This window comes from Drosophila willistoni (assembly GCF_018902025.1).
Source record: "Drosophila willistoni isolate 14030-0811.24 chromosome 2L unlocalized genomic scaffold, UCI_dwil_1.1 Seg72.1, whole genome shotgun sequence".
In the NCBI taxonomy this organism is placed as follows: Eukaryota; Metazoa; Arthropoda; class Insecta; order Diptera; family Drosophilidae; genus Drosophila; species Drosophila willistoni.
Window position 1 is genome coordinate 363,498 of NW_025814049.1, and position 26,137 is coordinate 389,634.

At 36.6% G+C, this 26,137-nt stretch overlaps 3 protein-coding genes across 5 annotated transcripts; 2 read left to right on the top strand and 1 right to left on the bottom strand.

Moving 5' to 3' along the window:
- Window positions 1-363: 363 nt before the first annotated feature.
- Window positions 364-14,101, bottom strand: LOC6637955. 2 transcript variants are annotated; one of them, XR_002724521.2, is made up of 5 exons: window positions 13,997-14,101; window positions 1,190-1,317; window positions 769-1,117; window positions 500-704; window positions 365-445 (listed from the first exon to the last, which is right to left on the bottom strand). XR_002724521.2 is itself a non-coding variant. In XM_002061063.3 (4 exons), exons 2-4 carry the CDS (start codon window positions 1,311-1,313, stop codon window positions 620-622), a joined length of 558 nt encoding a protein of 185 aa, XP_002061099.1. In that variant the 5' UTR covers window positions 1,314-1,317; window positions 13,997-14,101; the 3' UTR covers window positions 364-619. The 2 variants fall into 2 exon arrangements, 1 of the variants encoding a protein (XP_002061099.1); XM_002061063.3 differs by having other exon boundaries at window positions 364-704.
- Window positions 14,102-16,665: 2,564 nt separating this feature from the next.
- Window positions 16,666-20,923, top strand: LOC6637953 (probable protein phosphatase CG10417). The gene is made up of 4 exons (XM_002061061.4): window positions 16,666-17,138; window positions 17,206-18,321; window positions 18,390-18,923; window positions 19,012-20,923. Exons 1-4 carry the CDS (start codon window positions 17,028-17,030, stop codon window positions 19,414-19,416), a joined length of 2,166 nt encoding a protein of 721 aa, XP_002061097.1. The 5' UTR covers window positions 16,666-17,027; the 3' UTR covers window positions 19,417-20,923.
- Window positions 20,924-23,421: 2,498 nt separating this feature from the next.
- On the top strand, window positions 23,422-26,113 carry LOC6637952 (WD repeat-containing protein 43). 2 transcript variants are annotated; one of them, XM_047010421.1, is made up of 6 exons: window positions 23,422-23,673; window positions 23,725-23,814; window positions 24,039-24,356; window positions 24,426-24,932; window positions 25,003-25,532; window positions 25,597-26,113. In XM_047010421.1, the coding sequence occupies exons 1-6, from the start codon at window positions 23,437-23,439 to the stop codon at window positions 25,895-25,897; spliced, it is 1,983 nt and encodes a 660-aa protein (XP_046866377.1). In that variant the 5' UTR covers window positions 23,422-23,436; the 3' UTR covers window positions 25,898-26,113. The 2 variants fall into 2 exon arrangements, with proteins under 2 accessions (XP_046866377.1, XP_002061096.4); XM_002061060.4 differs by having other exon boundaries at window positions 24,039-24,932.
- Window positions 26,114-26,137: the final 24 nt, after the last annotated feature.

The window sequence follows — 26,137 nt, forward strand, 5'->3', positions numbered from 1 at the left end:
AAGAAAGTCGCCATAGTTAGTTTGGATTGGTTTTTTGTCAACTGCATTTATTCAATAGTTTTTGTAGATATTTCATTCCACATGTATGTGTGTATGTATGTAAATATGGTTATGTACACATTTCTAATAAATATACAACAAATTATGATCAAACATAGATAGTTTAATATTATATATATATACACAGCATTTTGTGTGTGTGTTTGTTTTTGTTTTGTGTGTGTGTTTCTTTATCATTCATTGGAAGTTGCGGCCAACTATTTTTAGAAGTAGTCCAGTTGTTGCTGTCTCTGTTGCCACTGCTATTAACTATCTAATAACTATTTTTAAATTTTAATTTATTTATTATATATGTATGTATATATATATAATCAAATGTAAATGTGTGCATGTATGCAAGCGCCAATACTTATTCGGATATTGATATTAAAACTTTTTCCAGCCCCTGTGAAAAGTTTTAATATCGTTTTGTAGGTCAAAAAATAAATAACATACATACAAACATAAGTCGCAGATAAGCCATTGGTTAACAAGGATTATATTGAAAGTTGGAGGACCATGTGCCACTACAAGCCCAAAATGTTGGTCAATCATTCGCCAGTTATATACCGCCACAGCTTTACTTAGTATTGGCATCATCCGCTGTCATCCCAGCGGAATCCATAGTCTCATCTATACTGGAGTTCATGATATTGTTGAGCTCGCTGCGTGAGAATATATATAATATCAGAATTGAAACATTAACCAAACACAAAGCTAAAAACTCACTTATTTGCATTGCTACAGCGGAAGTAGTTACCGATGCCCGTGTAGACACACGACATTATGGCACCTGGCCTTGGCCTGCTGTCCCCCGGATTGTGTTGATTTGATTCCCTTGGCGAGTCCTTGGCCTCAAGAGCTCGTCCAAGACTATCCTGTTCGTATGGTGATAGGTACTCGCCATTCCGCTTACCATAACGCGAACCCAAAAAGAAGCGGTCATTACGTGGAACAATGATGAGGCGTCGCGACTTGGAACTGCCGACACCAGCAGGTGCAGAGGCAGGACTTCCACTAGACCGTCCATATCGACTGCCCACAAAAAAGGCCGGTCGCTTTTGCATTGTGGGCATTTCTAGACACAATAAATAAAATTGGAAATGATATTATTTCATCCATGAAGCCTTAGTTTATACAAAAATCCTACCGTTGTCCTTCTCGAGTGCACTATCCGCATATGAATGATCCGGAGCGGTTGCCCCTACATTCTGCACTAGCACGGCGGAAATGGCCAGCAAAAGGAAACATAAATTGGGCGAAAGATCCAACATGGTGCTGAAAATGAAAACATTTTATAGACATTTCAAATATTTGTTTGCTTGACTTTGTGCAGAAAATTTAATTAATATCAACTGATTTACTATGTATTTTTTTGTTTGTTTAAGTTCAAATATTTTGAACCAAAAACTCATTAGTTTTTTGGGCACAAATAAAGGCTCTGAATTGGGATTCCTGGAGAATGAAAATAACCCAATCTTCGATCAATTCAAAATATGAACTGATTTTATTTACAAAAGTGTTGTGTATATAAATGAACTCTTAGACTCTAGGCGACAATTGTTCTTAAAAATACTTATTCTAATGACCCAAGTTTTCGGGGGTTGACAATTATTTATATTTCATGCTCAGTGTTGGCTACTTGATACCGCGCCGCTGTTATAATCTTAAGTGTTTTCCCCAGAGTGTGGATGCATGGTTTGTATGGTTTTAGGCAATAATTGTCATATGAATCTTTATGACTTATTTTTGTGTTATGTTTTTGTTTCGTTTTGTATATTTCTTGGTGCATCTGATTTGGTTAAGCCATTTCAGATGAACACGATGTTTAATCTTAAACAGGCTCAGAAAAGTTAAGTAGATCTTTTTTCTATCAGATTAGAAAACTGTATAAACTATATAACTTTACAAATAAATCTATTAATTAACACTTAATATTTAAAGGTTTTTAAAGATAATATCAGCAAACTCGTCTTATTCGATAATACTGACACAAACTTATTGTTCTCATCTTTCTATCGAAGATAGCTAACTTCGTTCTAAGCTAAACTACATCTAAATATGAACTTTAATTCACCTTTTGTTTTTCACTCACCCGGAAGGAGCTACATGGGAGTATTTCTTCACCGGATGGTAACCAATTAAGTCGGGTTTCCAACTCGAAAACAACAATTTAGGTAAGTCATTTCTAATCTTTTGATTGCAGTCCTTAAAGGTTACAAAAATTAAGCAGTCAATAAGTCAGTCAGTTCAGTTCGTAAAATCTTTTAGGATAAATATAAATAGTTATCATGGCAAAACAAAATGCATATTTTCGGTAGAAACTCTGTGATTAACTCAAGTCGAATTAGTTTAACTTATTGCTACAAAGTAATGCTTTATTTTATCACTTTAATGTTGAAACGAAGTAATGCAGATGGAAATGTGCGTACATATATGTAATCTTCTCCGTTGTCGTTTGCAGGCTTAGCCAGTCTCATTAAATTTCATTATTCAATAATTGGATAGGGATGACCTCTGATCCCAAATGGGAAGACAATTATGATTCGTGAAAAATATTTTAACGTGTGCCCTGTGGGCAATTGGCTTTTGTGCATGTAAATTACGCAGTTTCAGCATCGATATAATTAAATTTACTTCTGCATTAACATCATGGAGTCTTTGTTGCTGTCCTCCTTTGTGTCCTTTGAAATTCATGTGAATTCCTGTATACGCGTTCGGATGCAAGTATCTGAAGTTCATTCTGCTCATAATTGCGTAATGGTCAAACTGCATTATTGAGAGCAACAGGTTGGGCCAATTTAGAAATTGGGCTAGGGCAACCTTTCATTTCCGCACTGGGCAAAGCGAAAGTTAACTATTGGCAGCAGACTCCTACGTGATCGATTGCCACTTGTTGCTATAGACAGAGAACGTCTTGTTTTGAACTAGGGCCTATAAATAGTAAGGCAATCAATAAATGAATTCAGTAAAAGACAAGCAACTCCAGCAGAATGCACTTCACAAAGCTAAATCCAAGCCACAGTCAATCCATGTTGCAGTTCTTCCTGCTGATGGTAATTGTTGCAGTGGCTTCCAGTTCAAAGGAGTTACCCAAACGTAGTCTGGACGAAGCCAATATCCAATGGTCAGCCAATGCAGCAAATAATGCTCGCCATCCGAGCTCTGTGGGCACAAGTGGCTGGAGCAGTGCTGGTGCTGGCGGTTGGAATGTTGGGCACAATGCTCTGGGTAGTGCTCCATCACCCCACGATGTGGCCAATGCCATCTCGGCTGCCAAACAGGCATCAGCCAATGTGCTACTGGCACTTCGTTTAGCAGCTTCTAAAGCAGAGGTAGAGATGGCTCATCAACTTACACATAGATATCCAAGCATTTTATCTATTATATTCCTTTTTTATAGGTGGCTCATCAACAGCGTGTTGCAGCCACATTGGCGGCGACGGCATTGCAACACTCAGCTCATGCTGCTGCTGCAGAGATCCAGAAGGCTGAATACGAGGCAGCCAAGTTTGGTCATTACATACGCAATGGTCATGGAGGTCATGGCGGAGCAGCTCATCAACTGGCATTTGTCAAGGATCCTGGATTTGGTTCTCTTTCATCTGGTAATAATCATTTTGCTGTATCCAACTTGGAGTCGATTGGATTTGGTCCTTGGTCAGGCGGTCATATCGGCATTGCGGGAAAGTCAGCCAATGGCTGGTATTAAAAAGGAATGGAGACCAAATGGTTGGCACGGAGTTTTTTGTATTGAGATTGATTCTTTAAGAATAAATTTATCATAAGAGCATTACATAATTGCCGGAAAAGAGTATTTCTTGATCTGGAAAACCCTTTTAAATTATCAAATAATGCACATGGCGTATACGTAATATTGACATATTGCCACAAGAGATGAGTCATATGTTATCTATGGTATGAAACAAAGACAGATCTGCTTAAAATTAGAAACCCTGATAAACAGTGCTCCCATTTACATGTGGTTACATTTATGTAGGTGGATTTAACTTAAATATAATCTGACACAAGTGGTCATGTTTCTGGGAAAAGCCGTTTTGCACTTTCCACCTGTAATTTGTCTTGTTGGTTTAAGACAAATTAATTGTGTCCAGGAGAGATCAAAATACTGACCCGTTCTCGTCATCTATTGTTGAAGTTGTTGCTTACCTCACACACACAGAACCCGACACACACAAAACTAAACACACCCACCCTCAACCCCACCCCCAGGCGTTTCATGGAGTAATTTTTTTTTGTTTTCACGCCAACATGTTTTGGGAATACGCGTTGTTGTGGTACTGTCTCCTAGAGGCGTGGTTGTGCCACTTTCTGACCCACGACGCTTTTGGCAAAACCAACAACACACAACGAAGCCAAACGCTGGCACGCTTCTCCTGTCCTTGGACTTCTTTTTGTTGTTGTTATTGTTGTTGTTGCGTTGCGTGGAGCAAGTTTTTTAGGATGTTTCGGATGTCCCTTCCCTTGGATCTTCCCTCCTTTTGTGTGCTGCAGTAATTTGTAGATGTGACACAGTCTTAGTTGGGCGTGTGCGGTTTCAAAGGACACTCATGTGGGTGCTTTCACCCTTTTTTTTCCCAGTAATTTTGCCACGTGATGCATTAAATAGAAAAATTCACTCTCCGCGATAGCTAATGAGGCATAATTATATTTGCAACAATGCCCGCTGCAACGTGCGGTATGTTATCAAAGTGGATTTGAGTGTCAGGTGCGTTGTTTGCTGTTTAGGGATTTCGGACACTGGAAATTATTCAGTGTAGCATGGAATACATTAAGAGTAACTGCATTTAAGAAGCTTTGAGTAATAATTCATACTATTAAGCGAGTTTTTTTTTTTTTAGTTATTAAGTCCTTTGGGCAATGCCACTAACTATCAATTAGCACCATCTATTCATCATTTGACCATCGTACTTTGGGAAACATATTTAAGTTTTTTGAAATATTTCTATAATAGCTAAAGAACTCACCATCGAAATAAACATCCTTCCATAAGTAATAAAATTAAGAGGAATATAATGTGCGAAGATCGCTTCATAAATGGGTAAAATATTATTATTATTATCGGCATTGGATATATGTAGTTGTAAACTATTAACCTAACTATATTTTACAAGCACTGGAAACTAAGGCCTTCGCTTTAGACGAAAACTACATCCATACACGAGCCTGGGATTCCCGGATCCGGGACCCGGATCCTCGTTGTTCAGTTGCCTAAATGACAGGGCCACTTAGACAACTCATCTACCGAGGAGTGTATGTAAAATATATTATCCATGTCTTGTTCTGAAAACGATGGAAACCCCAGTTTATCAAATCTCAACATTCCAAGATTACGCATACGACACGTTGGGTCAAAGGCTCTCAGAAATACAGGCCAATAAATTATTTAAACTGCAGTAAAATCAATATAATTGAATCGAATGCAATATGATGGGAGCTGGTTAATAATCATACAAAATGCAATTATCCGAATACTATTTGAATGAGTAATGAATCTGGTTTACTTGAAGAATGACCAAATCATTCAAAAGTTCATTTTGAAAATATAAGAGTTGAAAGTATTTTAAGTACTCGCCGTTTTATGAAATGAATGTATTAAAATGATTGAAACTTTTAAAAACTTAGAGGTCCCTTATTTATATATAATATTTATATAATATATTTATTTATAATATTTAATATAGGTATATTCAAAATGCCGGCATTTTATAGGAAAAACTGCGATTCGAGTTTAATAGGTCACAATCTCGAACTAAAACACTAAGCTACAGCTTATATAATGTTCAATTCTTACTTCAAAACTTTAGTCGTTTTCATTATTTCATAGATATGAAAATATAAAACAATTTATTATGTACATTCCCAATAATCAAGTCTAATCAACATATAGATACATACATTTTGAAATTGTTCAATGTTTGTCAAATGGAACGGCTGTGTAAACGAGTTTTCTATTAAGAGCAAAGAAAGTCAAACAGATAAATTTTAATAGACGTCGCCAGGTGACAAACGCCGCATTAACTCGCACTAAATTGCAATTAATGAAAATTTGGCAATTTGTTAATTGCTCCACAAAACAAAAGAGACACCCCAAGAAGGACCCACCAGAACGGACTGAGTGTGAGTGAATGCCAAATAATAGTGACTATTGCCTTTGGCCACCGCCCATTTGGCCAAGATTAAGCTAAACACTGACTCTTCGTGGAAATGACAAACTGGGGGATTCAATCTGTGGCAAATGAAAGGTTAACTGGTGTGTGTGTGTGTGTGGGTGTAGGTGTGGGTGCCCAGTGGCTCAGATATCGCATGGAAATACCGCTTATCGATGCGCAACTGATAATCAGGTAATGATGACAGGACAGGAGAGTCAGGCACCTGAGCTAGCTGGAGCATGGGCACGAATTTACCAAAATTATGTGCAATGAAACGGTAGCAATTGCGGCCTAATGGGTTTATCAATACTAAAGGTTTTCATCATTTCTGTTTTGGTGGGTAATTCTTGGTTGTAAATACGTCATCGGATATATGAGCGTTACGGACGCTGCACGTATTTGGGGAGCTGCTATTTAATTGCGGGCAATCATAAATTCTTTGCCTACCTTTTGAGTTATCGGGGGTGAAATAATATGATTTCGATCAGGGCATACTATAACGTATGTGTATGCCAATGTTTTTTAAATCACAATTTATGTCGTGTCGTAAATACGGTTATCCACTCCCACACACACACACTCACACAGAGTAAACATAAGACGGACTTTGCCCTTGGTGAAATGATGGCATGTCCGGCATAAAGGTAACTTTCGATTTTATTGTAAAGACAATCGTTTAGCAACGAAAATCAGGTGAAAGGTGGCCCCAAAAAGGACAAACAGCCTCACACACACACACACGTACGAAATTTGAATATTGCCAGTTGTGTGCGTCAGCACGAAATCCACAAGAAACCACAAAATCCAAAGTGCCAAAACCAACCAAACCATCTCCGTCCCCATCCCCTTGCCTTCTTTGTCTTCCAAATGGCTCACTTTCACCAGCAGATGCTTAATTAAGTGAAGATGGCTGATTTGGCGCTTCTTGGGAAAAAAGGCTACAGAAATTTGTATACAAGTTTGATAGAATTTTTAAACGACGTCACCTTAAGCCAACCTGATTCGAGATAACAAGGAATGGGGACTCCCCCCCCTCATACTTTGGATATTGGCATAAGCCGAACGAGCAGTTCATTAGGTGATTATTAATATTTCAAAATTTCGTTAAGCTGTTGAAACTCCAATTAAGGTATCCAATGCACAGTTTCTCCTCAGTTGACCACGGATACTGACATTTGACGGCGGAAATAAAAATTTGTGACAAGTGCAGAGTCACATCATTAAATGTATTTAGCCAACCATGTTTCGGGAGTAACTTGAATACATACCTGGCGTGATGCCATTTATTAAAATGTTTCAAGTCACCATGAGAAAATAAAAAGGGGTAAATAGCAGCGAATCTCGAAGTGTCATATTTTTCGAAAGGTGTTTCTGCTGCTTTATAATTTCCAAAAAAGGCTTGAAGTAAACGATTTGTAGTTAAAAGTTTTATTTGTGTGGGTGTTTTAGCTACCCTCTGAACTGGAAGCGGGTCAAAGGTCAGAAGGAATACTTATTTCTTTTCAAACTTTATCGGCTTTGATGACATTTTACAACACTAAATACAAAGGACTTTTTTTTGTGCCTTTTGTACTTTACTCGAAATTGTATACAAATTTCAGATATTTCGATTTAAATTATGTATTAACCAAATAAATAGAAAGCTAGAGAATTTAAAAAATATGAGAGATCTTCATCCTGTCTCCAGTCAATATTAATTTAGTTTTAATGTCTTACTACTACATATAAATCAATTTCTAAAGCACTTTACTATAATATGGTGAACTTTGAAAATGTTAATTGAAAATCACTTATTCCATAATGTAGAAAATAATTCTAATAAAGATTTTTTACTAATTTTATCAAGCCTTTGTTAAAAAAAATTTTTTAAATAAAAGACGACAAATTCGGGTGAATGACAATGATTTTTCAAAATCTATTTTGGAAGGTTCAAGCAATTTCTAACTGATCGATATTTTAATTCCAATATTATTCGTAATTTTCTCTTAATTTATGCCAAACTCCCAAGTTATTAGATGAGCTCCTTAAACTTTTTCTAAAAACTAAGTAACCAAGTAGAGAAAACAGGTAATTTTTCCAAAAGAATTTTTGATATTTTGTAGTAGGCAAAACAGAAAGCTTTTCGAGCCTAAGAAAGCAAAAATGAAATTCATATCTTCTGAAACCTTGTAAAAATATTATATATTATATACTTTCCAGTGACATTCTGTCATTCATTCATAATTTTGCCGACACTTGGTACACTAATTTACCCTTTTTGCTCCATAGACTGACCTTCATGCATGGCATATGCCGTTGTCGATGAAATTGACAAGACACGTCACCGGACGGAAATTGTAAGAAAAACCAAACATAATAAATAAATAGCATACCCATCTCCTCTTCCCCAACTCCATTTCTGTGACCAAAACTTTATGCCCAACTGTAGACATCGTGTTTAAGCATTATGGTAGAGGTAGGCAGGTACATACACACATATGTATGAATGTTTGTGGAAATATATATGCATGAAAAATAATATAAAGAAATAGAATCGTTCATATTTTATCTTTGTTTATGTAGGTACAAAAATGTATGCGCTTATGTCAACATCAAAAGGCATGTATGTATAAAAATGAATACCGATGCCCTCACCCTATCCGCCGTCCCCATCCAGGCATATGCATAGATACCGATATATGTATGTACATATCTCCAGTCAACAGTTGGCATTGTGGGTGCAACTGGGAGTGAGAAGAAACAGTGGGGATTGATAACGCATTTAATTTGTTCCCTTTGAATAAAGACAATGGAATATATATGTTTTTTTTACAGAATTTGTCATGCTGATGTTTACTATTTATATTCACTTAAATATGTGACTCCCACGCACAAAGGTATATTGTGCATACGTCATGTGGTTCCATATGAGTCCAAGGTAAATTATTTTCTTTTCAAGGAAAACTTTTGCATAAAAGACATTCTTCCTTTTTAACGAACTTTATAACCACTCTCAAAAAAAAATTGAGTAATAAATATTTAAATTTTAAGCCAAGGAACCTTCTGGCTTATGAGACAAACTTTCCAACTGTGACTTCACACACAATTTGGCTTGATGCTAATCACAACTATGAATACTCTATGAGATCAAACCTTATGGGATTAACAATTTCAAAGTTTGTGCAAAGACCCAGTAAATAGTTTTGAGTTAAACATTTCACATGGCAAAGGACAAGAATGAAAACGACACCTGGAAATAGTCTAGGCGGCTATCAGTTATCATAAACAGAATGAATGATTTTTTGCAGTCTCAGGTAGCTGGCGCGCAAAGAGGAAAAACTACGTTTTTTTTCTTCTTCTAACCGATTCGTTTCAGTTTTCGCAAAGTAGAAACAAAAAACTATCACCAATGCCTGCGGTGGCCGGATAAAAGTTGGCATAGAATCAAGGTACACGATTCCACTCCATCTCTCGGCCATCTCTTGGTAGCTCATAAATATTGATTGGAAAGAGCCCTCCTGGCCGCAACCCTAGAGCCCTTTGTTGGGTAAAGTTTTTCACTTTTCTATTAGTCATTTGCAAAAGCATAATTTCGTGTATATATTTGTGGCCAACATGAAAGGCACTCATCGATTTGTCTGGCCCCATCAACAGGTTGCTTGGCTGGCATCTCTCCATCGTGGGCAGTTTTGCCAATGCGAGCCTCAATGTGCATAAGTAGTCAAATTATGGAACAATGTTGATACAATGCCCCGTTTATTATGACTAAATACGCCTCTGCGCCAACTTTTGTGAAGCCGATGGAGTTTTATATCAATAACCATCACATCACTTAAATAATTTTCGCATTCTCTATTAATGCTCGAAGTTAGCAACATCCGGACGACCTCAAGGTAATTGGTCCGTCAAAGTTCGAGTACGTCTAAGCTACTTACTCACTTGTTCATTGTGAAACTAATACAAAAGTTTTGCTTCTAATTTGAATTTCGGTAAAGATAATTTTCGTTACTAATTACTTGGACATTGTATTAAAATTTCGCAGAAAAGTTTTTTTTTCCCCCCTATTGAGAAAGTACAAGTTATTTTTGGAAAATTTATAAATATGTAATGAACAATAACTAAAACGCAAAGGTAAAATAAATGGACAAATTGAAATAAATAAATTGTAAAGATTGCTATAGAAAATAGATTATAATCTACAATTCACGACAAAAGGACTTTATCAAGCAATCAACAATATTTCACAAATGCTTAGAGAGTGATGGGAAATATCTCCAGTGAAAGTTTTCATTTTAAATATGATTGCAATCGGATAACATGACTATTTGACCATAACATTAAAATGTTATATTCACAGTATATACTTATATATAATAGCAATAAAAAGCAATATTGGTATAAATCGTATTAGGCGCAGTTTTTTAAATATATAACTTTTAAGGCACTCTAAACCGTATTTGAAAATATTTCAACTTCATCACAACAAAAACCAGAGGGCCGGGGCTAACTTCGACCGCGTCAAAGTTTGTATACCCTTGCAAATTTTTTGGTAACTCTTTCCTTACCTATAGCCATTAAAGTATTACGTTAAAGAAAAACGTTTTATCTAAATAGGCTAATATTGCGAAAGAACGGCCTACAATCTTAGCATAGGAAAGAACGAAGATATTGATCAAAGTCACTGTTTTCCTCCGGTCGTTTCTATGGGAGCTATACGATATAGTTACCCGATCTTTATCAAATTTGGCACAGTCATTAACAGATATATAAAACTAACAAATAATTAATTTGAAAGCAATCGCGTTAAAAGTAACGAAGTTATTGATAAAAGTCACTGTTTTCGAAGGATCGTTCCTATGGGAGCTATATGATATAGTGACCTGATCTCGATCAAATTTGGCACAGTTGTTTATAGGTATAATAAACTCACCAATATTAAATTTCACGATAATAGCTAAGAAAATAACGAAGTTATTGAGAAAAGTCACTGTTCGTGACTTTGCCATTTGTATGGGAGCTATATGATATAGTGATCCGATCCGGCTGAATCCGAGATATACAACGCCTGCAGTATATACAAGCCTCCATGCAAAATTTCAGCTCTGTAGCTCTTACGGTCTAGGAGGAGTTTGCGTTGATCCAGACGGACGGACAGACGGACAGACGGACGGACGGACGGACGGACATGGCTATATGAACTCGTCTCGTCGTGCTGATCAAGAATATATATACTTCCTTCTATCCGTTGCACACTTCTGACCAAAATTAATATACCCTTTTTGCAAGGGTATAAAAAAAGAGGAAATAATGTGTTATTAACAGCCACTTTAAAATATATATATGGATATAAACAGTGTTTAAATTGCTGTAGTCGAATTAGCAAAAGTCATCAATTTTATGCTATTCATTGCTGAAACAAATATGAAAACAAATACTTTGTGTTGCTTTTGCTTCCGAAAAAAACCGAAATCAGAAAATCTGCTGTGAAAATTTTCTATTTCGGTTATTTGCTGCTGCTTTTGCTGTCAGATTTTCTGATTTCGGTTTTTTGCTGTTGCTTTTGCTTCGACTGTTCATAGTTTCCGAAGCAGAAGCAACAGCACACAGCAAAACTGTTGACAGTTTTCGCAGTTTTCAAACCCTGTATATAAATGATTCAAAGATTTTTTATTGGTGTCTTAGACTAAAGTCTGAATTTCTAAACAAAGGGAATATATGTATTGGAAAAACCACAAACAAATAAGGGCAGATTGTTTAAAGATTTATAAACAACTAATGGTTGGGATACAAAATTTATTAATTAGTTTATGATTGTTAATGTCAAAGAAGACGGCATAACAATAACTATATGTTGACAAAAGAAACATCATAATTTCAATTATATGCATAGCAACTGTTTTGTCAATTTCATTTTGCATTCTTATCCTATGTAAACGAAAATAAAATTAAATAAATATAAATATACAAGTATTTTGCCAAAATGTAATACCTAATGAAAGAAATATATAACTGTGTGTATTTTAAGTAAAAACTTTCACAAAATTCAGAAAAGACAAGAAACATTTGTGTATAAGAAATATCTTTTAGGACGCATGTTTGGTAGGAAATATGTTCTATTAAAACCTTTACAATTTTAAATCGATTTCTTTTCCCAGATTTTAGGTTAAAAGTAGAAAATTATTTTAACTTATTTAAGATTTAGTGAACATGACATGAAGTTAAAAGTAAAAAGTTAAGTTCCAGATTCTGCGAGAATATTGCTCATTGGTCTAAATAGATAACTGTCAACACGACAGAGAAAAGTATTTGCAATTGTTAGATAGACTATAACTCAAATAACGTTTTCAAAGACTATTTTGGACACCAATTAAGTGCAACAAAATATAAAAATCGATTTCTTGCCACTTTGAATGAAATACCCGATCTGAATAATATTGCATAAAAATTGACAGAGATGCATCTGAAGACACAAAACAACAAATTTATAACAAATTTTTTAAATTATGTTTTTCCGAACCGATCTGAATATTGACCATGTTGCCTTATATTGAACTTTTCTTTGAAACTGGGTCAAATAAATGAATGTTAGATATAGAATATTTATAAACGCAATATAAAGTAATTATAAAATATTTTCTTCTGTTTCAAAAAAGGTAAGCTAGATATCAATGTCTTAATAGCCGATAATATTGGTTACACAGATAAGTTAAGTTAAATTTTTAAATTTTTTAAATTTAAGATACAATACAAGGACAAACTTGTATTTTTAATTATGTGTGTAGTCTTTTTATTGACTAGATAAAAAAATTATAGATCAAGTTTCCAAAAAACAACAAGATTTTAAATAGACAATTATTAAAACTTGTAGCTGGTACAGAATGTTTCTAAATTCTCTATATTTTTCAGAAGCACCAAGTAATAACAATGACCATACCACATATTCAAAGCGAAAACTAGCGAAGTAAAAAACTGCGCCCATAATCAACAATGCTGTATATGGATCACATACAAATAAAATGAATTCTTGAAAGTCCCTTTAGCAATTAGCCAGTTCTTCTAACCTAGCACTCATTGACCTCAAAACTTACTGTACTTAACAAATAGAAATGGATTTCGTAAGTTTTAGTTTGTTTTTTAGAAAGTTTTATAATTTTTCCAGAAGGAAGTGAATTAAATGATATTTATGGAAAAAATATTCACTAAACGGTGTTATTTCGATAATATAGAAGAGTATCTTCCGATTATACTGGGGATGAATTTTAAAAAAATCATTAATGGTTTTGATTTCAAATAGTTATATTTTCAGTTTTCAAATACCGTCGGTTACGTTATACGGTTATACCAAACTTTTTGTACAAATTTCTATGAGATCTAAAAAAAAGCGTTAGCTTTTTTACTTTTATAAATTTCGGACGTTTTAATGCTAAACAAGAAACAGACAAACATAACGTTATCAAAATAGATATATATTTTCGTTCACATTTCACTTTCACATTTTTCGCTTCTGAAAAGTTTCATTTGATATTATACCAAAAATATTTAAAAACTTGCACCGCTGATATATTTCTAACAGATCTTAGATATCACTGAGAATATGTAGACATATATTTTATATATTCTTTATAGTGTCAACTCTTTTGATTATTTCAGTAAATAATTAAGTTTCACGAATTTTACCCAAGGAAAAACACCATAATTGAAAAACTCAATCAACAAGTCCTTTAATAACTCGTGACATAAAATAACAAAGCGAAAATGATCGCTAATTAAGGATTCACATAATTGTATTTTCAACCGCAACTCACATGATATTAAATTGAAAATTTTTTAACTCCACTATGGGTAGCAATCGCTACAGGTAGATAATGTGCTCCTTCGCTCCGACAACAACCCTACGAACGTGTGTAACACTGAACGAAACCGAAGTGAATGCGTGCACGTCCTGGGACAACCTTTTATATATCTGCAAGAACGCTGCTTCTGGGCCGGAGGTGGCGAAGCAACAGTATGCTAGCCATGGTTCGTTTGTATGGTGTGAGTTTCAGTTAACGCACTGAGCTGCGCAACATCGAGAATCTGCAGGCTAAATTTGCCTTTGTCTGACGTTCGGTGTATTATTGTGTTGCGGTTGCTTTTGGCCTTGTTGCCATTGGTCACTTACGCTGGCTTATGGGGAATAGCAACATGTTGCTTTACTCGGCCTGGCACTACTCGGGAAAGTCCCACAAATCTTATAATGCCACACTACAACCATTTGATATATGCATAATGTATGCAAAATAATGTATACACAGTCCGGAAGAGTTGTGGGTCATTCGATTGTGAAATTCCAACATAGATGATAGCCAAATTCATTCTAATCCATTAGATATTTATATCTAATCAGCGGTTATGCTAGTTTTTTGGGCAGTAGTAAATTTCGGGTGACATACTCAAGTACCAATTAGATAAAAACAACAAAAACCCATTCTAGTGCCCATAACAAACTCTAATGCAATTGATAAGATTTCAACTTTGAATCCTTCATTGTGACTAATTAGGCATATGGTATAATAATTTGGCGTAAATCAAAGGGACTCATCAAAGTGTTTGTCAAAAGGGTCGTATGCGATACACGAGTACTTTAGTACTTCCCACGGAGATACATTGCCAATACTAGCCATGCCAACAGCAAACAAAGTTATCGAAACAATTATAAACTCATAAAAAGCCACGGCTCGGCTCTTTGTGTGGCGCAATTCGCCAGCGTTCGACTTTTGCCTTTTGTGGTCTTGCTCTGGAACGTCGACACACTTATGTACATATAATGCCATAAAATTACATTTCCTTAGTTTACTTTGAGGAATTAATCAGTGCGGGCAATTCTATTTTCATTATTTTGTTTGGCTATCTGAAGAATTCATCAATGAAATATGGGACATAATGGCAGATCGAACTCACGCAAAAGTGATTTTGATTCAAAATGAGTTTGCAATCATTTCGTGGGTTTGGATTGTTGTTCGTTGTTCTTTGATCTATTTTTCTATGATTCTAAATTATACAAAATAATTCATAATAACTTATATTTACTGAAAGTTTAATATGCATGAAATTAATACTAATTCAAGTGTCCACCAATACTATATCCATGTTCTTCATATTTTTATACCCTTGAAGAAAACTTTGAAGAAAGCAATTCCTAACATACAAACTATATAGAATAGGTATATTCTTTATCAGCAAGACGAGACGAGTTCATTTAGCCATGTCCGTCCATCCGGCTGGATCAATAGCTCATCAAGTGTAATCCTTTATATACTGTAGTTGTTGCATATCTGGGACTCAGCCGGATCGGATAACTTTATAGCAGCACGGTCGAAATTAGCCCCGGTACTGTGGTTTTATTCATGCTTTGTGCATCAGATGACAATAATTTTATGTATAATGTTCTTAAAGTCATAAGGTAACTAACTACGAAAAGAAAAGAGAGGGAGGAAGCCACCAATATTTGCTGGCTGTGAATGAAGTCTATGTATAATAGATATAATTCCGTTGAATCTTTGTTTCAGGGGTGCTATATTCTTGAGCTATTCTAAAATAAGATATATCATTGATATAGCCGGACTGCCTACCCATCTTCATCGAGGTATTTCCATTGCTTAATGTACGTACAAAATAGGTTTACCCAAAAGAAAAATAGGGGCAATTATAAAACTACTTATTCTATTAATTCAAAGCATATTCTGATATGTTTTCTTATCAAACTTATAATATACATAAATGCCAATCCTGCATGATGATATTGTTATTTTGCATCAAAACATTATTGCATTGCGTTATATAAATAAAGAATTGCAAAACAAAAATAATAGTGTTGCAATATTTAATTCAATTAAAGGAAGCTTAGGATATTCTATTGCGGAGGTTTTATCTGTATTCCAACTTATACCAAAGTTTAATCTTTAAAGTTACTAGGCAGTAGAGTCAATGCAATAATGTCTATCAACCTTTTACTTTAACTATATGGTGGAATATATCTCTATTGTACATGGAAAGAATATGAAAACTCAAAAGCAAAAAAAGCGTGGTACAGAACACAAATGAGTTTACAAAATATTATCCAAACGACATTATGAGGCAAGTAAAACCCTTTTTTAATATATGACATTGAGCAAAGAAAAGTTTAGACATAATATATAAGTTTACCATAAAGCAAACAAATTTTACCAAATGAAATTTAAAAATGAATGAAAGAAAATTACGTTCTTAAAAAAATGAAGAAAGTTATTGAACTTAGCGATGAAATATTGATAAAATATTGAAAATGAAATATTCATACAAGATATTAAATGTTAATTTCGTAAAATATCTACATGTAACGTTTTTTTCTTCAAATTACTATTTCCGGTTCCGATTTATGTTTGAACAAGTTCATTTCGATAGTGGTTCCGGTTCCAGTTATCGCGGTACAAACTTACATCACTAACACAATATCGATTATTTACCTTTAGGCAACGCTGTCAACAAGACGGAATCAAAGTGTGAAAAAGTGAAAAATTTGCACAAAAAAGCCGAACTGTATTCATTTGTTTCAGATATAAATCGGTAACTAAGTGTCGCAATCCAATTCTATACATTATTAAAGAAAGATTGACAGAAATTGCACCGGCAACTAGAGCGGCGTTTTTTTTTTGTTGCCGGCGGCGCGAAAAGTACTCGCTTCGGCGTCTAGCGCGTGCGTTTGCATCTTCGATTTGCGACAACTACATTGATTTTCCGCAGCGTCCGGCGTCGTCCTTGCCTTCAGATATATAGATAGCTGGCTTGGAGTTATCTGCCTGATTTGGATACGGTAACATGGGTGCTTATTTGTCGAGCCCGAAGACGGATAAGGCGTCCACAGATGAGTTCAACGACTTGCTTGTGGTAGGGGCCAGCTCGATGCAAGGTTGGCGCAATAGCCAGGAGGTGAGCATCATAAATTTGTTTGATTTGTTTGTATTGTTCCTAGTTGCCGTCTTTTGTTTGTTTAAAGGACGCACATAATTCTATTCTGAATTTTGATGAAAATACCTCGCTATTTGCCGTCTATGATGGACACGGTGGCGCCGAGGTGGCCCAATATTGCGCCGACAAGTTGCCAGAGTTCCTCAAGAACTTGGATGATTACAAGCGTGGCGAATTGGTTGAGGCGCTGAAAAATGCCTTTCTGGGATTCGACAAAACCTTGCTAGATCCACCCGTGGTGACCATTCTCAAAATTTTGGCCGGCGAACACAATTTTGTGGATGGTGCCGGTGAATGTGATGGCGAGGGGGATGAGGAGGATGAGGTTGAAGATTTGGCCGAATTACACGAGGAAAGTCATTTGCCGCTAAACGAGGTCCTTGAGAAATACAAAGGTTTGCCATTAACCCATGACTTGGCCAAGATAAATTCAGATTCGGCCGATGGTAAATTGCAATCGCCCATGTTAAGAGGACGTCGTGCTGCAGCAGTGGCTGCTGAAGCAGTTAATAAGGCTGTTATGGATCCCACAGCCAAGCCAGAAGGTTCATCCACTTCGAAGGCAGCAGCGGCTGCCGCTGCGGCGCTCAGTGAGGTGGACGGAGCCGGACCAGGTCCCAGTTCAAGTTCTTCATCGAAATCAGCTAAAGTCGAGCAGGAGGATGAGTCGACAGTGAGCAGTAGCTGCAGCAGCTCAAATACCAGCAAAAGCAACAATCCAAGCAACAGTGTGCCACCGTCCAGCAATGGTAGCAGCAGCCAAGGTCCTCCTGGTGGTCAGGAGAATGGCAGTGTAACCTCATCGGAGACCAAAGTGGTCGAAGATGCTCAAGACGTTGTGTCTGGTTCGAGCGACATTGTCGGCAGTGAGGGAAAGGCAAATGGAAGCGTTGATAGCTCCACTTGCAGCAGGACCGCCAAGGCAGATCTAGCTGATATTTCCTCGACCAGCAAGGATTCGGAGAAAGTGAACAAGAAAGCCCCTGCGACAGCCGCAACTGATGATGACTCCACAGATGATGATGCTGACTACGATGAGAATTCTTCGGTCGAAGGTGCCGATATATCCGCTGTCAATGGTTCTTCTGACGAAGACATTGACATGGATGGTGACGACAATGAAGACCTTTCTTCCTCCGATGAGGTAAGTAACATAACAATTTATTTATTTAACCGAATGGAATTAATTATGCTTTCGTGCCTAATCTGAAGGACAACAATGGCAGTGATGATGACGAGACGGATGAAGATCAGCTAGCCAATGACAAATTTTGCGCCAACATGATTGAAGAGCCTGGTAAGGATAGTGGTTGCACAGCTGTTGTTTGCTTGCTAAATGGCCGCGATCTATATGTGGCCAATGCCGGTGACTCCAGATGTGTCGTCTCCCGCAATGGCCGAGCTATTGAAATGAGTTTGGATCACAAGCCCGAAGATCTGGAGGAGACCACACGCATCACTAAGGCTGGCGGTCGTGTTACTCTTGATGGACGTGTCAATGGTGGACTAAATCTATCTCGAGCTCTGGGCGATCATGCCTATAAGACAAATTTGGATTTACCCGCAGAGGCGCAGATGATATCTCCTTTGCCGGATATCAAAAAGCTGATTATTACACCGGAAGATGAGTTCATGGTACTGGCCTGTGACGGCATATGGAACTACATGACCAGTGAGGAAGTTGTCACCTTTGTACGATCCCGTTTGAAAGATGAAGACAAAAAATTGTCTAAAGTCTGCGAAGAGGTAACCCTTACTGATTATTCCTCCTATCTGTGGTTAATTCTAAAAACCGTAATATACACATTACTTGTCTATCTATATTCCACATTAGCTCTTCGATAACTGTTTGGCGCCTGATACAATGGGAGATGGCACCGGATGCGACAATATGACCGCCGTGATTGTTAAATTCCTGCCGAAACTTCAAGACCTAAAGGCTAGCATTAACCCCGACGAAACTGAAGATGCGCTGCTGGAACGGCAAAAGAAGAAACAATCAGTTGATGCTGTCGTCAAAGTTGATAAGAGTGAGCTCAAGCGTAGTGCATCGCCTGATACGCGGGCTGACTGCGACGATTTGGCTGAGGATGACAGTAAATCGAAATCGAAACGTATGAAGACTGAGGAGCTCGTTGAGACCGCTTCTGAGGCGTCAGCTGTGGGCGTGGAGGATAAGGAAAAGGTAATCCTCAAAGAGACGAGCAACGAATCCACCGTAGTTGTCTCATCTACGTAAATTCCCCCCCAAAAATGCGTCAAGCGAATCAAGCTCTTAGAGCCTATCACATATTTTATGAGAGAAAAATTTCCAAATTATTTAATTGAAGTGTACACGAAAACATAAAAAAAAGCAAAAAAAAAAAAATATTCATTTGTACGCGTATATATACATACCTATTTTAATTTTACTTATACATAATTTGTAATTCGTTCTTTTTTTTTACACTGTATCGTATAACCATAAACAAACAAAAAATCCATTCGCTCGCCCCAGGAAGATCATTCAATTATAGACATACAAATGCAGCACACATATACACTAATACATACCACCCAGATTCATTGAATTTTGAATCTATTCCCCATAATTCATTAAATGTATATGAATGACTCCCAATCAATTCAGAGTCAACATCAATTAGAAAGGGATTTTGCCATTTGTCGTATTATCCATCAACATTTTCATCATTTTATTTTTTTTTACTTTTATATATCGTCGCAAATCGCGTTTATGAGGAGATCGGAATAATTAACTTGGACAATAGAAACGTCTTTAATATTTCTCGTATATTTTTTCATTCTAGTTTTTAGAGATAGAACTCTTTGTCTATACACAAAGGATGATTTATTATACATAACTAATTTAAGAATTCAAACATTCTTCTTTCTGTTTTTTTTAATTGCAGAGGTAAAATATTGATCAAATGTTTGTAACGCACAAAAACAAAGGTTTTTTCGACCCCGTAAAATACATAGATTCTTAATCGAGCTAATATTATCCAATTGTCTGTCTGTTTTCATCCAAAGTGGTCTCGCAAGTATTAAGTTATGTTAATGTAAGAATTTCTTTTCAGTAGAGAGACAATTTAACACCATTAACTGATTTTAACGAGTAATAAAATAGGACTTGGAGTTCCGTCCTTCTTTTACCCTTTTACAATTGTATAGACATCTGAGGAATTTGCATTTTTTACAATATGTATTCCAGTTCACATAAGTCGTAAAAACATCGAATCTTGGGGTCGTTTCATACTTTAAAAAGATTTAAGAAAAAATATGTCCATTGTCATTGTCATTTCGATTAATATGTAGTGATAGCTAAATAATATTTGCCTCAAATTTAAAGGAATCAATAAATCATTGTACTCGTATAAGATAAGAACACGTATATGATACTTTTTATATCTCTGCAATTGTGTGTATATTTTGATGGCAATCATTTTGAAATCAAGAAACATCAATATACTAGATTAGATTCCCGAATTATCCTCCGAAAACCTTTTCTATTTACAACTTTTTACAAATTTTTAAACTTTTGTTTTCTTTGTCCTTGATAATTATTTCGTTTGCAATTATTTTATTTGTTTTTCTTTAATTCTACTATTCCGCAGCGATTATAAATTTTAAAAACAAAAATAATTAAATATAAATGTTGTCCCAGATAATTATTTCGCTGACTACCTTATATGTGAGTGTATATCATAATGTGACGGATTTAATAAATGCCAATAAGAAAAATCTAATTATTGTTTAACAATTTATTGAATATATGGAAAGGGGGGTGAACAATTGTGGGAAAAATTGTAAATAAAAATATAATGAAAATGAATCTGTTCACAATTAGCTTCAAGAAAACATTATAAGCTAATTATATAAACTACAAACACTTAAGTTATTGTTTTTCTTTGAAGCTAATTTAGGGTAAAACTATAATACTTTTATTCTAAACAAAAATTTAATGAATCTTCATCGTTTTTTTACCAATACATATTCACTAATAACTGTATACTACTAATGGGTATATGTATCTATTAATTTATTCAATAAAACTTCCATGGGCTGCAATAACCTCTTCGATCCGGGTGTGAAAACGATTGCAAGCCCGTATTAAATGCTCCTTATTCATATTGACCATAACGGTATTAATTGCAGCCATCAGAGAAGAATTAGTGGCATGTGGATCCTTATTGGCTGCACGCTCAACTACCCCCCATACGTAATAATCCAGAGGATTAATGTCTTCGGAACTAGGCGGCCATAAGTTCGGGGTTATGTGGTCATAGAAATTTGCAGCCATCCAATCTTGGGTTGCCGTTGCTTTGTGTGAAGGACCAGAGCCTGGCTGAAAGATGTATGGGCTATCTCCACGGACACTATCAATGCAGGGTTTTACAACTGTTTCTATGACTTCAATATAAGCAGCAGAATCTACTTGAAGTCCTTCAGAAGAAAAGTGTGGTGGCATTACATGTCGTTTGTTGCTCACAACACCTAAGACCATAATACTGGCTGGAGACTTAGTGTGCATGGCCACACTAACTGTACGACTAGAACATAGCCATCTGCCACTTCTGCGTCTAATCTTTGGTTTTTGGACAACATTTTTTTCGTTAGAAAAGAACCATAACATCTTTGGCATTTCAGGATATTCAAGTTTGTCTATAAGGCGCTTTGAACGGATAACTCGCTGTTCTCGTGTTTGCTTCGACATTAACTGTCCCCTGCGCATAAGATAGGACGTATACCGGAGATTTTCATGGACAACTCGACGGATAAGACCGTCAGAAACATTAAGCTCCATTGCCAAGGCCGTCATTGACTTTGAAGGGTCTTCGTCAACAATCGCTTGTACTTGTTGAATAAATTCTGCCGATCGCATGGTGTCAGAACGTTCATTGTGTTTTTTGCGCTTTGAAACCGACTCTACGTCGCCGCCTGATGCTTCCAGTTCACGGCGCACCTTATAAACGAATGAACGTGGGCAATTAAAAAATTTGGATATTTCCAAATCGGTGCGATTTGCACATATTGCGACTATAACTGCGTGTCTCTTTGTTTCTTGAGTTAAGTTGCATTGCTCCATGTCCTATTTATAAAGGATAATCTAAAAAAAGTAGTTTCGGGAAAATATAAAATATATGAGTATGTACAGTGCATGTCCTGAAATACTTTTTATTAAGAAAAAAGCTATAGGATAATCCCAGAACACAAGCACTAGACACTATGACTAGAGCCTTTACTCGAATTCTTAACGACTTTTTAAAAATACGTCCAAAGTGCCGGGTAAAAAAAGAAACAACAACAACACTAGTGATGGACGAAAAAGCGAATTTCACTTGTAGTTCGATTTTACATTTCACCGTGATTTTTATACCGTTTCAAAAAGGGTATATTAATTTTGGTCAGAAGTGTGTAACGCTTAGAAGAAGGCACCTCTGACTATATAAAGTATATATATTCCTGATCAGCATGACGAGACGAGTTCATATAGCCATGACCGACCGTCCGTCCGTCCCTCTGGATCAACGTAAACTCCTCCAAGACCGTTAGAGCTACAGAATTGAAATTTTGCATGTATGTAGGCTTGTATATAGTGCAGGGGTTGTATATCTCGGATTCAGCCGGATCGTACCACTATATCATATAGCTCCCATACAAACGCCAAAGTCACAGACAGACTTTTCTCAAAAACTTCGTAAATTTTCTGAGTGAAATTTAATATTGGTGAGTTTATTACACCTATAAAGGACTGTGCCTTATTTGATCAAGATCGGGTGACTATATTATATACATAGCTTTAATGGAAACTATCATTATTTCCTATGCTAAGATTGTAGACCGTTCTTTAGCCTTCTGCCCCGATGTGCTGGGGCTGTTTTCGAGCAGGCGTTTTCGGCACGCTGCTTCACCAACGTGTTTGCGTTCCACGTGGTCTTTGAGAGTCTTAACGACTTTGGTTTCGTTTTCTGTTTTTCCGTTTTTTTGTTTTGATTTCGATATCGATTACTTAGCGTGCTTTTGCACCAATAATACAGGGTGGGCCAATTGAAGTCTCATTTTGTTTTCTAAATAATGCTGATGTTTATTTGAGCAAGAAAATTCTCAAGGCTTAAATAATTTTATTTTTATTTACAAAAAAAAGACTTCTTTTGGCCCACCCTGTATCTATGTATGTATATCGATATCGATAAACTAAACAGACGCCAATAATATTGTATGTCGATAAATAAAACGAGAAAAAACAAGCCGCGCTAACATGGAGGATTTGATTATTTTCAAAGACTTAAAATTTAATTTAAATTTTTTCTCTGGCCTCGAGACAATGAGTAAGGAGGTGAAAAGCATGTTCTTCGAGAACTTGAAGGAAAGGCTTGACATGATGCACAACGGGGAATTCTTCAATGTCAAGGAGATGGTGCTAATAGATCCCCAAAAATTGTATGCCGTAAACGTGGACGAGTTCTGGCATCACTCGAACCCATATGTCCATAAGGTAAGCAAATTGTAATCCAATTCAATTGTAATCTAATCCAATTCTTTTCAGATCTTTGTCATCTACCTAACAGACTTGGACACTCGCGACCAGGTGATAATCTATGCCCGGAGCATCTTTTCGAAGGAGTCTGACGAATATGTAAGTACATACAGTGATGGCAAAAATTTTGAGACCGTACTTTTTGTGTGTATATGTATGTATGTATATTAATCTTGAAACTTAATATTTTTTTCTCATTCTTTATTAATTAATTATTTATATATTTAAAGTAGTTTATAATATTGGATATTGTAAATATATACATAAATAATTTAATTTGAATACATTTTTTAATCAATTTTTTGTTTGTCTACCACTTACAGATGACCAATGCGGGAGTGACTTCAGACTGTATTCTGTCAGTACTGGAGGAAGTGCCACCAGATGTGCGACGAAATGTGGTTGCCATCGTGTCGGATCCTTTCCGGATGAATATAAGGGCCATGGAACATGTATATTGCCTCTGCTCATATGAGCCGCCTCCATTGGTGTTCGACGTGACACATCTTTTGGCAAACTTTGCCAAAGAAAACGAATTGGCTTGCATAAACACCGTGAAAGTGGTGATGAAAACCACCTTCCACAAGGAGAGCTACGTGGAGCAGCTGAAAAATATTAGAAAGGCATTTTGCTCCGGAAACGTGTGTAATTTGAGTCTTGTTCGGGCTTTTATAAAAGCCGTTGGAAAAACTTTAAACAAAATATTCCAGATCAGGGACGAGGTCCTGTTGACAAACCTCAACTGCGACATGATGGCGCGTCATGGAAAGAACATTGTTTCCCTGATGCCCATAATGACCCTAGACGACTGCTCGAAGGGGGGTGGCCTACTAAATTTTATGGTCTTTGATGCGGCCAAGCCGTTTCTCCAGTCCATCGCTGGTCAACGTTTGCCGCAAAACAACAACACGATGTCGGTGGCCAAGAAGCATGTGATGGGCTTCTCACCCAATGAAGGACAATTCTTTGCCCTTGTGGACGAGCACGGGGTCCTTCGTATATGGGATACAGAGGCCAATTCACTGAAACAAGAGTTTACAACCAATCTATATCTCTTTGGAGACTGCACTGCTCTCACATGGGTTTCTGTGGACGCTATACCAACTCGGCGTGCCAAGAAGTCTCAGAATGATTCGGTGGTCGGCAGTAATAAACTGTACATAGCTCTAGGCACAATGGGAGGCATTGTGTCTTTATATTCCCTGGCGGAGGGACAGGTAAGTGCAGAGGAAAAGAATGAGCTAAAGATGGTGGATTAATTAAATTCCATTTTGGAATTTTGGTCAGATCGAACGCACATTGAGCGGAGACAATCATGATGGTCCAGTCACCTCAATTGCCTATAATCAGAGCAAGGGACATTTATATACAGTAGGAGAAGACTGTCGTGCCCTGGTGTGGTCCATAACCGAGGAACGTTGCATTGCCGACTGGCAGGTGGGACCTGAGAAGCCGCAAAATGTTGTTTACCTGGCTAAAAGCCGCTCATTAGCTGTCGGAGCGCGTTCGCTAAAGATCTTTGATGTTGAGACCAAAGAATTGGTTGAGACATTCACTGGGCACTCAAGCGATATAAATGCAATGACGAGCATAGCTGACAATGATCTAGAATTCATACTTACTACAGCTCACATGGAGCGAGTGATTAGTTTCTGGAAAATTGATAAACGAGGCAAAAATAAGGCATCCGCTTGCACTTTGCGAATGGAGGATCCGGCTTACTGCTTGGCCTGTGAAGTACGCACCGAGGATGGTTCATTGCGGGTGGCGAGTGTGACACGAAATGGCATTCACATATATTTACTCAAAATAAACGGGTAAATATTTACATATATTTCTGATCTCAATATGCTCTCTATATATATACTCCTTTAACGTTAGCCTCTCATCAGAGAAACATATAAAGCCGAAAGTTTCCTTGCAAATAGCCTCTGATGGAGCCGAGACCTTGGAACCTCTTCATGCATTTGGCGCCCATTTTGTTCAAGATAAAACTCGAACCCATGAAATCCTCTTTGGCTATGGCAGTCGCAGTTTACTGCAGTTCGAACGTTTTGCTCCCAATTATGCCGAGAAACTAAACGTCATTGTTAGAGCTGATCCCAAGAAATTATATGCCAAAAAACAACAAGAAGGTGAAACCATGACCGGCAAATTGCAAATGCAAAGCAAGACGCAATAATGTCGATATACAGCCGATGATGAGGAGGATATGATAATGAAACAAGATTCGGATAATGATGATGAAGATTCATCAGACCCAACAGACTCATCTGGAGAGTAATACTTTTTTTTTGTTTTAAAAAACACTCGATTTTCCAAACACAATTTTCATTTAGGTTAATATTTTATCAACTACATTTAATAACAGATTGAAAGCATTGTATTTTGTTTACTTCTGATTAGCTTTAATAAAATTAAA

Coding starts and splice junctions, on each gene's coding strand:
- LOC6637953 (XM_002061061.4), top strand. CDS start 17,028: ATGGGTGCTTATTTGTCGAGCCCGAAGACGGATAAGGCGTCCACAGAT. Junction 17,139..17,205: donor GTTGGCGCAATAGCCAGGAG/GTGAGCATCATA, acceptor GTTTGTTTAAAG/GACGCACATAATTCTATTCT. Junction 18,924..19,011: donor TGTCTAAAGTCTGCGAAGAG/GTAACCCTTACT, acceptor ATTCCACATTAG/CTCTTCGATAACTGTTTGGC.
- LOC6637952 (XM_002061060.4), top strand. CDS start 23,437: ATGGAGGATTTGATTATTTTCAAAGACTTAAAATTTAATTTAAATTTT. Junction 23,674..23,724: donor CGAACCCATATGTCCATAAG/GTAAGCAAATTG, acceptor AATTCTTTTCAG/ATCTTTGTCATCTACCTAAC. Junction 25,533..25,596: donor TATTTACTCAAAATAAACGG/GTAAATATTTAC, acceptor CTTTAACGTTAG/CCTCTCATCAGAGAAACATA.
- LOC6637955 (XM_002061063.3), bottom strand. CDS start 1,313: ATGTTGGATCTTTCGCCCAATTTATGTTTCCTTTTGCTGGCCATTTCC. Junction 1,118..1,189: donor TGCACTCGAGAAGGACAACG/GTAGGATTTTTG, acceptor TATTGTGTCTAG/AAATGCCCACAATGCAAAAG. Junction 705..768: donor CGCTGTAGCAATGCAAATAA/GTGAGTTTTTAG, acceptor ATTCTCACGCAG/CGAGCTCAACAATATCATGA.